Genomic DNA, 14587 nt, shown 5'->3' with positions numbered 1-14587 from the left:
CGTCTGCGACCGCCATCGAATGCGCACGCGCACGCGCAAGCACGCCCGAGCCGTACAGCGGCGGCGGCGGCAGCAACAGCGCAGAGTCCGAGACAACGGTCGAAGGAGGCGGCGGCGGCGGCGGCGTCGTCGAGTGTAGCTCAGGTGCTCGGCGGTGGTGGGGGTGGCGGTAAGGGCGGAGAGCGCGGCCAACACGCACGCACACTTACGCGGGACGCGCGCACGTACTCTCGTACACACGCGCGCGCACACACACACACACGAGAGAGCGCGCGCGCGCACGCACCAACACACACGCACCAGCCGGCAACGTCTGCGTATAGTTTTTATTGTGTGTGCGCGTGTACGTATGCGCGCGCGATTCCTAAATAAGAAATCCGACCAGTGCCATACGGACGTAGAATGCACCACACGTATTCGGCCGCCGCTGCCTGTTGCTCCGTGGTTACCGTGTAAACAATCCGAAACCGATTCTCCGTCCGCGTACGCTTGAAACATGAACGAACGCACGTAACGCGATTGGTTTTTACATCCGTTCCGTAACTGTATTAAAAATATCACCGGGTTCGCAAACGGTATTGCGTCGAGAAAAATCAGATACGAAAATATCGAAAAAAAAAAAAAAAAAATTCTCTCTCCAAGCGGTGTGTGCACGAGTGCGCGTGGTTCGCGGTCCGTCGTCTTCCAGCGATTTTCGTACGTCCGGATCCCCGTTGGCCCGTCACGAAAACGGATAAAATCGAGAGCCCAGGTAAGCCCAGACGGTAGGTATTGTTGTTGTTGTTAATTGTATTATCGATAACCGTTGCTGCGTACGCGTCCGGTGACGATCGCCTTGCGGTAGAACGTCGTGTGTCCAGCGGCGGGCGATTGAGACGGCCGAGCGTCGTCCGTTGGGCCGACGAGTAACTGTACGCGCGCACGACCGCTACGACTACTGTGCGGCACGCGCGTTACGACTTATTAATTGTAAACTGACGGCGGCGGCGGCGGCGGCGGCCCCCGACAAATCCGCCGAAACCTGTTGTTTCGGGCGACGCGGAGGAACCTGCTGCCGGCCCTGCGCGCGTACTATACCTGTTGACGGGAACTGGTTCCGCCGCGCGCGCGTAACAATCGTGCGCGCAACAACACCGGACTCCGTGACGAAGGGGTCGACGTCGCACGTGGCCGCGGACAACCCGGACCGGAACCGGAACGCGGCGGTCCGGTCGTGACCGGGATCGTCGGGGAGGGGGAAGGACACGTCGGGGTGGGGGTGTTCGGTAACAACGCGGCGCGTACACATCTGCGTGCCGCCATCGTCGTCGGGGCTGTGCAGATTTCGTTTTTATTCGGGTTTACTCCTCTCCTCGACACCGTGTCACCACCGCTGGGTTGCGTAACCCGTCGCCAGACCTGTCCGCCTCATCGGCGACGTACGGCCGGTGAACGGTTTTTTTTTTTTTTTTTATCTCTCTTCTACGCTCGCGGTTATTAGTACGCATCGGTCGAAACGCGTTCGTTATTACTTAACGCCGACCCGTGTGCGAAATGTGTGCCGCGCGCCGCCGTTTATCCATTGTTTGTTGGCTCCACTGGTGCTGGGTGCCGAGACTTCCGACACCGGCGGTGATGACCTTGAGCGCTCGGTCCGCAGACGCCGCCGCGCGCGACAACAATGCGTACACGCGATGAATCGTGTTTTCCGGACAACGTCTCTCCGGTTCGGACAACGCGAAATCGGATCGGCCAAACGATGCGAGTCCGAACGGCTGTATGGTGTCCGCGGTAGGGATGTGTTTTACCCGGTCGAAACGAACGAATCGGTTTTTTCGGAACCCGAACGCGGCCGTGCGTTTATTTTCGTGCAACGTTACTCGATTATCGCGGTTCGTCGTTATCGTTATTACGATGATAAAACGATAATGGCCGTTTAATTACGTACGGTGCATTTATATAACGCGCGCGCGCGCAGGTATACCCGCGGGCGGTTGTTTTCGCGTTATATTTTCGTCGCGTTCTCAACAATTTATCGTCGACGCAACGTTTCGCTGTTCGCTCGTGCACCGCCGCCGCATTACGATATTATTATTATTTCGGTAATTAAAATATTTTACCGTACGTGATTATACCGTACATTTGCCCGTGACGGGCTCGTACGTCGCAGCGGTCCGAACACGGTTCCAACTACCTGTTCACGAACGTATGCGCGACGGCGTATGACGGGCTAATCCCGTCGGTCACGCGTGGCGTCCGCTCGCCACCGGGTCCTTTTTGTTTACCGTCGAGCACTGGTTCCCGTGGGACTTTGCGAATCCTTCTTCGCCCGTACCGCACTTACGTTCCTACCGCTTCGTGTTCGTACCACGTTTTCCGGCTGCAGGGACGCACGCGCTTCTATGTTGCGTACCAGCCGGCCACCCGGTGGTCGTTTTTCGAAGGATTGCGCAGCAGCACGTGATGATGCCATATGTGTGCCGGCGGCGGCGCGTCACACATTTTCTCTCGCGTGTCCGTTTCCTTTGTTGCCAAACGAAACGTTCGTGATCCCATCGATCGATCGATCGCGCATACATGTTTTAAATCGTACGGGCGCACGGAACGCACGTCGTTCTTCGTTCACTTTCTCTAGCGTGTTATCGCCGACGATTTTCGACTGGGGTGTGATTCAGACGAAGGTCGTCGTCGTTCGTTTTTCGTACGATCGTGTACCTGGAGCTTTTTTACACGCAACGCGCGTTGCACTACGTAGTATTTTTAAAATATTATTCAAAACCCGGTTGAAAATTCCGTCGATTTTTTCGATAGTCATCGGTCGGTAAGTGTACGTGCACGCGCTCTCGGCTACTACGACTGATTACTGCCGAGAGTAAAGTAGTTTCACTCCAAATCGGGTGTAATGGGTATAAGCGAAATATAATATTACCGTCAGACTGGATCGTACCAGGAGTTTTTAGCGTCGTATCTATACTTTCATGCGAGCGTACATACTGTGATTTCACAGTCGTTGATTAAACAAATATTTTCATACACCAATTGACTCCTTTGGTTTAAGAACGCCTCCATAACTACAGGAGAAGTTGATTTTGTTTTCAACCGATTAATTGGTTTATTGCACTAACCGTATTTCCGTGTTGTGACCATCAGTGATTGTGGTTCTTTATAAATATTAGTTGTTGTCGACTTTAACGGTCGGTAATGAAATTGTTGTTTTTTGTTTTCTAATTATTTTACGATTGAAAAATAATTATTAAAAATTTAATTTGATATTTTTTCATCCCTCACACGTGTACGTGCACGTTTGAAGTACCTATGTGTATAATAGACTATACATTTAGTTTTTAGTGAGTTATTTTAGATGTAACCTTTTACCTGTGTAAGTCATTAAGTTATAAAACAAAAACAAATAATAGATATTTTTACGATCGTTCTTTAATACTTCATTTTTTTTTTTTTTTTTTTTTGTATCAATTCAAAAATAAAACTAAGGGGACGATGAAATCACGAGATTCTTTGTTCTAAAAAGATTTGTGTATATAATATGGGTTACGTTTGCGATCGTGTTGGTAAATAACATGATACCTACTCGTGAGTGAGAACTCGATATACTTAATTAAATAAAAAGTAAATTATCGGCATAATATTAATTTTCTTTATAGTCCAATATGGGCCGTTACGTTATTTTGAATATGGCTCAGAGCACGCAAATATATTTGTTAGTTCGTTAGCCATTTTCGCATTATTCGTTAAACATTCTAAAGCAGTAATCGAATAAACTGATATTATTGTCTATATTTTCACGAATTTCAAATGTGTTTTACTTACGTAAGGTATGTCATAAAAATAAATCATCTTAATCTATTATTTTTGGCGTGTTCTAAAGTAAAACATTAGTATTAGATATTTTAATTGAATATTCTGAATGATTTCTTTTTTTATGATTACAGTAATCGGAATTGGCTTATTAACGTTTCAGCAAACACTTTTGTTTTTCAATCGTTATGCGAAGGTAATTTGCGCCGAGGTTCCACATGCACTTGACCCATGGGTCGTAAAAATATAAATCTACTCGCCCATGTTATTCATTTCGAATCCACTTCGGTCTCTCATGTCGCTCCACGCATTACAAAGCAAATCAGTACATTGTTTATTATACCGTGCAACGAGTGTACAATAAAAATATGTTGTTGGCGCAGAATGTGAGTTTTGATATCTGAAATGGGTCTCAGTTTTACCGTCGTCTTTGTACAACCCTTCCACGTACCGAACATTAATTAATCTGTCTGCAGCAGGATCGTTCGGTTTAAAATTACCTTACGGCGTGACTATCGACTACATAAAATATACGTCCGTAATGTTTAATGTTTAGACTATGTAGGTATAAAACGTATACTTGTTTATATTTTGGCAAAAACCTGTTGGAGTTTTTCACATACTATTTTTTATCAGCTACATGTTGGCCATTTTTATTCGCCTTTTAAGTGAACTTATATAATTTCATTACTTAATATTTATTTAATTTTCTATTTTCTTTTTTTTGATCCTAAAACACGTTAATCCCAAATTATCGAATGCTATATCGTGTTTTTTATTCAGTAGGTTAAGTGCAGAGCTCTGTTGATATTTTATGTGTTTACAATTTCTTTTCGTACTCTTTAACTTACCAGTAGATATTTTTCCATGTGCTTGTATATTGTAAGTATACAAGACAAAAAAATGAAATTGAAATGGAAGTGCAATTCATACTCACTCATGTATCAAGAAGAGTTCATGCCGATCCCGTATGGTAATAGATTAAAAATACGTTTGTTGCATAGAAGTAAGAAGAAATAAATGATTTACCATAGAACGTAAAACCGAGAACAATGGTCCAAGAAAAAATGTATTTTTATTACGCTAAGGCGACGTTTTTATTTGTGAATAAATGATGTAATTACAGCATATGCCCCCGAGTAGGTTATTCTGTTTAGATAATATTTCGGGTTTTAGACTATTTATTTTTTTTTAATTGGGTATTAATCTATATGTTTTTTATATTGTTTTCTTGCCGTGTTCAGTGTTGAGTGTTTGAGCGACCACCATTGTCTTGGTAGCACAATCATTTGCAACATGAATTGTCCGTTTTTGGAGTCGGACGAACACCGAAACCGCCGCGTACGTTTTTCGTAGTCAAGCCCACCTTGAACATTCGTTCAACCCTCGTTATTATTTTATTGTACACCTGTGGATGCGCGTTTCGACGGAATCGGTCGGTCGGTGGTGGCGTCGTCGGCGACGTTGTTGCGGCGGTGGTGGTGGTGGTGGTGGCGGCGGCGGGGTCATAAACTTGGCAACGCCACTACCTGTGTGTATATTTTTCGTACAGAAGAGGAGGAGAACAACAAAGACGTGTATACGTATAAAAATGTGAGTGGTACGATCGAAAAACCGCCAAATGTACCGAAGCAAAATTTTCTGCTCGCACATTTATATGTACACGTATGACATGTGCGCGCGCGCGTGTACGTATTATTTTAATATTATTTTATATACGAGTATAATTCTCATACGTGTAATGTTCTCGCGCCGCCATCGTATTGATTTTTTCTTCTTCTCTGTATGAGTTTTGTAACATCGCGACGACAATGCGTACGTATCCGTAAACATAATTTTAAGTGATTTTTCCCTTCTTTTATATAATTTTTCTATAAATCCTTCCACGTATATACAGTATACACCTTCCATCTAATCTGGTCGGTTATGGTAATACTCTTCAGATTCCTTTCGTGCGGGCCATTAAATTTACATATTATTATTATTATTATTATTAGTGCTCGGCCGGTCGTTTTACTGCTGCCAATCGTTTCGTCGTCGTCGTCGCCGTAGCCATTCTCGCGTACGTTTTCGCGTTCAGGTGTACGCGCGTCCGAGAAAGAGAGAGAAAAAACACTTCCTCACCTGTGCGTGTGTGCACATATATGTTCTTGAGTGGATACATTATTGACGATGAAGGCGGCGGTGGCAGTGCTGCTTAAGACCGTTATATTAAACGCGATCGACCTTGGCCCCCGCATGCGTGTGCGTGTGTTTTTCGTTAACGCCGAATAACGATGGTTATTTCTCTTTTGGGTATAAAATCGGAGTTCGGTTCGACATATTTGTTATACCGACCGTTCTATAATCACAATTACGTTAAATAAAAAAAAAAAAAAAAAACACTTATTTGATGATACGATTCTTTCTCTGTTGATCCGCGTCAACAGTGTGTTTCATAATCGCATGTACGAATTATAATACTTATTTTTTGTTGATGTTCTTCTTTTAGTTTTTACAGATCGTTTAAGACCTTCACTGCTTCAACTATTTTTCTATCTTTACTTTCCTCCAATCTTGATCCTGGTGCACACAGTTGTAAGTCCTATTTGAATGTATCCATTCACCTCTGTTTTTAATATACTATTAGATCTCCAGACATTTTGTTCTTAGATAACAAATCTACAAATGTGTAAACTATTTTATTCAACGGAGTGTTCTTTTATTTTGTGAATTATAAATTCTAAACGCGTATGGCTCGGAGTTTCTGTTTCCAATTTTATCGACAACAGGACTTTACCATGTTAACAATTACTCGAAAATAATAAAAATATTTGGCTGAAATTGTGTAATAGCAAAAGAGCTTTGCCGTGATAATAATAATTGTTATTCAAAAATCAAGTATTCAAAACCGTTTATGGTATCAAAAAACGAATACCAACAATGAACAATTGAACCAATGATATTTAATTTCTCTACAATATTTCTTATAGGCCACTCGACAATTAAAATTCAAACCTTATGTTTACATTTTTCTCTCCCATGATGCATCCGTAGTAGTTGTAAGAACAAATTCAAAACGTGTAAAAAATGTTTTGTTCCTTATCCGATTAACAAAATAATATCGAATGTAATTTTAATTGTATCTCACGAGCACAGATCATGCTATTGACGCGGTCAATCAGTTCAACGAATTGACTTCATGTCGACGACCAATTGTGTACTTATGGTTACGATCTGAACAATGGTATACGCGTCTCTGTAATATAATATTACCTATAATGATGTTTAATTGATTTTGCCATATGAATGGTTGTTTTAATCGCAGACAGTTGATATTGTATGGACGTTCCTCTATTAATTATTGCCGTAAACCGTCATCCAAAAACGCGGTGCGTAGTGTATGTCCATAGATATTATGTATTGTATTCTATAAAACGTGTATTATATTTAGTGTTACGAAAAAGTAAAACGAATGTGCTCTCGGTGAATACAAACTTACGTTTTGATAATTTTCTATCGTAAAGTATACACATGTTAAGAAATATTTAAGAAGATGCGCACAAAAAAAAAAAAATAATAATAATAAAATGAAATTAAAAAGTACTTTGCTAGTCGTCCTGGCGCCTATCACATTTTGAAACTGTTCCGGTCTATTGCCCGTAGATGCTTTGAAGCAATAAAAAATGAATGGCTAGTAAAAAAAAATCTCTTTCTATTGTACGAAGAAAAATAACAATAAATAAATAACAACCGCAAGTAATTGTCCCGACCTAATATTTTTTTTACCGTCCAAACCGAATTTTTACTTTTAAATTGTAGCTGTATTGTACTTTGTACTGTACTGCTATAATATTTCTCAGACATTTTCATAATCTTATCGAAGAATTATAAATTAATTGAGCATATGAATGCGTATGTATTTCTGCAGTTGATCGATTTATAATCCTCCTGGTGGAGCTAAATGGGTTGTTTTCCAATCAAGCGCTCAGCGTAATAAAAATACTATAATTCGGTTTGTAAGTTTTTATTATGTGTTTTATCAATTTCGGTTGAAATGTCCGTGTTTGTTAATCACTGCCGTATCGTTTTTAATTTACTGAAATTTTAATTACTGAAAGTCTTTCACGAATATTTCCATTATAGGTATTTTTTTTTTTATATTTATGTGAACTTCATTTCACGTGGTCGTACAAAATATAATGCTCAAGATCAAAAGTATCATTGGATTTTTAATAAAAAAATCTTTTCCGCCGTACATAATAATAATAATAATAATAATACATTAACCAGTCTATAATTTTATCACGTTTGTTGCACAACACACGAGCACAGTTCATTTAACAGATCACTTGTCGTTTTATTTTTTGTTTTTTTCCTACGCCCGCTGTTGTTTAGCAGTTAGTTTTATGACGACAAATGTCGTAAAAAAATATACATGTATACACAACGGATTAATGTACGCTTTCAAGGAGGGAAACGCCGTCGATTGTCTCGCGTCGAAATCTCAACGTTCGTTTCGGCCGTTTGGTCAACTGCCGTTTCTACGACCGAATGAAATCATAACGAAACCGTTTTGTCGTCGTTGCGACTGCGCGGCCTTTTATGGTGGTTCTCTCGGTCCTAGAACGAGATTTATTGCCATGCGCAACACACGGTATACATTATAGATTTACAATTTATCACGTGCAATTAAACGTATATCGTAATGGTTGTTTATGATATAATATAATCAATACAATAAACGATGTTTTATTATACTGCGTTTTTTCTTTCGTCCCTTCCGTTCGAACGGAATTTTTTTTCTCGATACGTCCACATTTACCGAATTATAATCATGTAAACTTTTAGCTCGTACAAACGACTACTGAAAGCTAATAATAATAGTATATCGATTGTTGTTCCAGACAATATGCGGATCGAAGCGGGTGGTCGTGTAGGCAGCGGAGACGCGGTCCAGTGAGATAGCTAAGTACGCAGTTCGTTAGCTAAAGTTGTCTGCCGAGGGACGGACGAAGCGACGTAGCGACAGCGATAACCTATTGCGGCGGACAGCGATATAGCCTCAGAACTCCGCGTAGCGTTCGGTCCGCAGCGTCCGCACATGTCGTCCGCGGTGGACGGGCAACAGCAACGACAGCCGTTGTCGCCGCCAATGGCCACCGTGCTGGTGCACCAGTGCAAAGAGGAATCGCCGGACTTGTCGCCGCCGCCGCATCCTCAGACCGTGATGTCGCCGACGGCCGTGCAGGACATGCCACCGGAGAGCACGTCCCCCGTGATGCTGGCCACCATGCAACCGGTGAGCGTGGACGAGTTCCCGACAGCCGATTACCATCATCATCATCAACACCACCAGCAACAACAACAGCAGCAGCAGCAACAACAACAACATCATCACCAACAACAACAGCAACAGCAACAACAAACACATCACCATCAGCAACAGCATCCTGACGATCCGTTGGACCAGAAGACAGTGATCTATATATCGGACACCGATCCGCAGCAGACCATCATCTATGACCATCAGAATCCCAGTGGATCGTTGCCACCTGGTATCACAATCCAACAGGATCCGGTCAACGGTTCGGCCGTATCCGTGCTGGTCCAGGGACAGCCGGCGCACCAGTACTTGGAGTCGTCGGGTGGCACCACGGTGCTGGTAATGCAGGAACTGGTCGACGATATGGGACATATATTGCACAGGTTAGTGTCCACCATTGCTGTTAACATAACATATAACAACCTATAATTTGTTGACTTTGTTATGAACGAATCGGTCAATCGAAAATCGGTACGTGTCCGCTTGAAACTAATATTCATGCAGATTCATAGTCCTACGCTGCGTTCGTGCGCGTTTCGTGTTTTTCACTTGTTACACTGCCTCCGCAGGCCCTGCACGGGTTCGCCCATGTGTGCACTCGCTCGCACCGTACCCCTTCGAGGGACTGTATGTCGCAGCCGATCCGGTGTTCAAACGAGTTCGATGGTGGACGGGGTAGGGACCCTTCTGCACTCGGAACCCGTTCAGCGCCCGCCAGGTAAGGGTATTCGGTTTTGGAGACGGTTTCATCGTCGGAAATCACGCACGCGCGTCGACAGAAATCGACTACAACGTCCGCCGCCGTCACCGCCACGAGGTCGTTGAACGCGTGACGCGCGCGCGCGAATTCGCGAGTGTGTTGAACCGTCGCCGAACGCGAACTCATCCGACGGACGCACGTCGATCACCCGAAAGTTTTGCCCACCCGTGTCCGTTCGGTGCATTCCACGCGCTGAATCAGCGGAAGATTAACGTTTCGCATTAGTTGTTTTATTGTTTTCTATTCTGTTCGGAAGAAATATTTTTTTTATTTTTTTATTTATTAGTTTAATTGTGTCATACACTAAGTATTTTTACAATGCCATTTAAGTTTGCAATTTACAATCAATATACAATCGTATTTACAAATTTTTCGTGAGCTTATAATTCTAGATCCGTGTCTGAATCTGAGGTGTTTTCTTTGGGTTCAAGTAAAATATCTTGTGGTAGACGTGGTTTTAACCTTAGGTTGACGGATCTTTTGCCAATTTTATAATGCAGTGATCCGTCATCTTTGAACTTGAAAATTTAAAAGGAAGAACTTAACCATAGCTCGTTCGGTTGATCGCTATAGGTACGAATTTTATTGTCGACCGTGTGCATTTGAAATGTACAACAAGTACGGTTGTAGGATTTGTAATTTATCCGTCTGAATCGAGAGAAAAAATAGACAAATAACTATCTCGTTTGTTGTATGTGTTTCGAACAATTTTCGTTTACATCTGCATAATTGATAAAATCATTTTTTTGAATCGACAGTTGACAATCGAAACCGGTGTAGATCGAGCGCATTTCGCTTAAAGTAACAATACGGACTCGTATTTATTACGTTAATAAACACGCGCGAACGAGCTTTTATTCTCTTTGTCGAAAATACTAACCAAACGTGCGTTCAGCTATCGATGATTTTACCCAAGTGGGTTGTAACCACTTGGCCGTCTTAATACCAAAGTGCGCGGTACATAGACGCGTAAAATTATAAATTGTTTTATTGTTATTAATAATATACGAACGCGTTGTCCAACCGTCCCTCGCGTTTTATAATATATTATTCGTGTACTTTTCATTATGTTTTCCCATGGCATCACACTCGTCGTATATAAACACTATAACAAGTGCGTGTGCGTGCGTGTAACATAGGAAGAATTAAACGTAATCATTCCCAAGGTCGTTGCCGCCGTCGCTCAAGAAAGTTCTCCTTAATATACGCATGGCGATAAGACGCCAACAATGTGTTTATATATGTATAATATATTATAAACATATTATAAAGACGACCTGTTAGTGCGTGTGTCTGTACATATACGAATAAATGTGTTAGTGCCCATTTCTCGGTCGGACCCCCTCCCCTCCCCCCGATTACAAAAAGTACTTCACGCCGTGATACCATACGACAGCGATTTTATTTTTTTTGAAAATAAAAAATTTAATTAACGATTCGGATTAACTTCTGCATTAACCGTTTAGAGTTGTTAATAAAAGTCTGGTAGGTAAGAAAAAAAAATACATATATTATACCGATAATACGAGTCCCCGACCACGGATTTCACTTTAATTCCGAGTGTTTAGCGTATAAATAATACTTATGTACGCGTGTAATATAATACCCAGGGAAATCGAGTGTTTCGTTAAACGCGCGGCGGTCGATACGACAATTGAAGTGTATCTAACCCAACACAATGGCTTGTGTACTTCCACCGTTGACAATGTACCAAAGATTCCCAACGGCGATTATCATTTAAATACGAAACGCGCCGCCGAGGCCGCTGTTATTGTTGCTGCTGCTGCAGGAGTCTATCGGAAGGCGGACGATGGGGAATGTTTTTAAACGATATTCGGTAATCGTATATTAAAAATCGAACGCGATTTCGCTCCCAAACCATTGTCGTACAAAAATAAAACGCATACTACTATTTCGTTATTGGTTTCGAATAGTAGTGCGTGCGTGTACAGCGACCCGATGCATACATTATACTACCATTACATACATGTATTAAATACATTTATTAGAGGTGATGGCGGCAAAGTGGTATACATCATTCAATCGAAACAAATATAATTTGATCTTGTTAATCAGATAACGTTCTTTTTTTTTTTTTTTTTTTTTTTTTATCGTGACTCGACTATTGATAACAGCGTGGGTTGCATCGTTTAGATTTATGTTGTTACTGAGCATAAAGTGCACCTGCCACGTCTTCTTTACTACTTTTCAGCTCCCTATACACGTATACATAAATATATGGGTATATTTAAGTATTTGTATGTACGTATATATTGCAGCGACTGTCAATTTTTGACAAATATAATATTTACTCCCTTTGATAACGACTTACTGATAAACCTGTTCAAATAAATATCGATTATCATCCTGTAGAAGCTGTCATGACTTGCTAAATTATTTTTCCTGATTCTTATTGTATTAGTGGCGCGTTCAATTCAACTGGGCAATTTTCTAAGACATTTATTTCATGATAATATCTGTCAAATGAAAAAAAAATACTTGCGATTTACCTAGGATTTTTTATTTTTCGCGAATTTATAATATTTTGTTCAATAATTCTGGACTATGTACAGCCATTATAGACAATAATGATGATCACGAACAAACATTACATTAATAATATTCATTAATACGTTCTATAATCGACTCCAATTACCGCATTATATACGCATTTGTTCAGAGAAATCGTCTTGGAGTTAAATCTTGATGTAATTTTGATGACAAGTGGCTTGGTACAAAATATTTAATGATGCTCATAGTAATTGTCGGATGTTCAACAGATCATTTTTACTTAAGTACAGTCGGCAGATGACGTACTAAAACGGCAACAAATGCTTTATCAAACAAAACGGTTGATTTTTGTTATCTCTCGAATTTTCACAATTTTGTTCGTACTAATACATTGTTTATAACATAAATATTTATTCGATGTAGTTGCGTAATTGATATTAAATACTCCGTGTACATATAATACTCTTAATACAATAATGTATTTATGTAGGTACAATATAATTTGAGATTTAAGATAATAGCTTCAAGGTTTTTTTCGAACATCTACACTGTTATATAAGAAATATCAAAATAGTCACCAGATGAAAATAAAAACAATAGTGGTTGAGATGGGTCTTTGTGCTGTTGCGCACATTTTTAAACGAGAACCGAATCAGCTTAATCGTGTTATTAAAATTGACCTCAATTATATGGTAAATTTAGAACGACATTGATTCTTCGCAAGCAACAGCCAATTTATTTTATACGCAGAAACCATTGGTGAGTATACTCGTACATATATTATAATAATGTATATACATATGTGTGTGTATGTGTGTGTGCGAGTCATAGAGATTGCAAGGTTACTTAATTGATCCTCGAAATTTAGTAGCGGGGACTTAACTTCTTCCGACAACGACCGATTTCGCTAAAACGTACATTCGGTTTTCGTGCGCACCGGCTAATTGTTGAGAGCAAGACTGCTATATTATTACATCTACGTCTTATGTACATATAAAATGTAATACTGTGATAGCGTATGTGTTCTATTGTGTTTGAATGTTCGAGGCGTTGAAGTCTTTCTTGCCGCGTACGACGGAGGTGCAGCAGAGCAGCGCGATAGCGTAGGTACGACTAAAAAAAAAAAAAACGTTTTCACACCACCTCGTGTTATTTTATTATCCCATTGTACACATTTATGTATGTATCCAACCGTTATCTCATCAACCCTCGGTGGAAATCATCTTGTTTTTTGGTTCGCCTCCCGCAGAGGGTGAATCGTTTCGCTAGGGCTGTGTTTCATCGCGATCCATTCCTTCGGCCGTACTCAAACGTATTTCGTCTCCGTCGCGCCCGACGATACGACCGGGGCGCGCAGCGCGTTCGTCAAAGTTGCACCAACTCGCCGTGCCTGGAATAAAAGCATGCGTAAACGTCGCGCCCGTGACCGCAAGGTCGTCCGCCGTCGCGGTTGCGTTGTCCGAATTCGCACGTGTGCGTATCGCGCGTGCACAACGGTCGTTGTTGCAACGTTGTGTAATCCGTACTCCGTACTTTGCACGCGCACGTTTCGGTTTATCCGTTTCCGAGTATCATTGGCGCAACTAGGCTGGGGCGGAACTATGGGGTGAAAGACAGGGATTCGTCCCCGGGCGTAAAATCTTAGAGGGTGCACTTTTTGCAATTATTAACGACTCATTTGATATTTTTAACTTTGTTAAACACTGTTATTAGGTTAAAACTCAATAAGTATGATTGTATCTATATTAATTATAAGAAAAAAATTCTCGAGAAGAGTATTTGATTATTGGTCCATAATAAATAGGGCATCATTTAAAATTTTCCTTGGGCGTGAAAATTTCCAGTTTCACTTCTGCAACTGAGGGGGAGGGGCCGCAATAGGGTTTTTAGCACGCCCGAGTTCAAGCACTATAGTGTTTTTTTCTTCAGATCTATATAATCTATAGCAGGGGGGCGAACCTATGGTACGGGTGCCAAAAATGGCACGTTGACTAAATTTGAATGGCACGCGCAAAAAATTGAATGCTTTCATATTTTTCGTCAACTTATGTTTGTGAAAGCTTATTCGCCATAACAAATTTAATTAAATCGAAGAGAAGAAACGTTTTGACCAATGAAACCATTTCTGCTTGTGTTTCTACTAATAATGACTAAAATTTGTTAAAAACAATGTAATAAATCTGTAATTTTATATTTAGTCTTAGAAAATATAATTT

At 41.2% G+C, this 14587-nt stretch overlaps 1 protein-coding gene across 9 annotated transcripts in view; it reads left to right on the top strand.

Moving 5' to 3' along the window:
• The first annotated feature begins 398 nt into the window (after positions 1-398).
• The window catches only part of LOC112683109 (protein grainyhead-like), a 97923-nt gene continuing 83734 nt past the window's right edge, over positions 399-14587 (top strand). For 7 of the 9 annotated variants that reach the window (XM_025553983.1, XM_025553985.1, XM_025553991.1 and 4 more), the window contains exons 1-2: positions 399-751; positions 8682-9483. In XM_025553983.1, the coding sequence (XP_025409768.1) occupies positions 8879-9483 (605 nt within the window). In that variant the 5' untranslated portion in view covers positions 399-751; positions 8682-8878. Of the gene's footprint in view, positions 765-8681; positions 9484-14587 lie in introns of all 9 variants that reach the window. The other 2 variants (XM_025553984.1, XM_025553992.1) reach the window with 2 other exon arrangements.

The sequence above is a fragment of the Sipha flava genome, unplaced genomic scaffold (genome assembly GCF_003268045.1).
Source record: "Sipha flava isolate LNK unplaced genomic scaffold, YSA_version1 219_pilon_pilon, whole genome shotgun sequence".
NCBI lineage: Eukaryota > Metazoa > Arthropoda > Insecta > Hemiptera > Aphididae > Sipha > Sipha flava.
The sequence above is the reverse complement of the archived record's forward strand: the minus strand, read 5'-3'. Positions and strand labels throughout refer to the sequence as shown.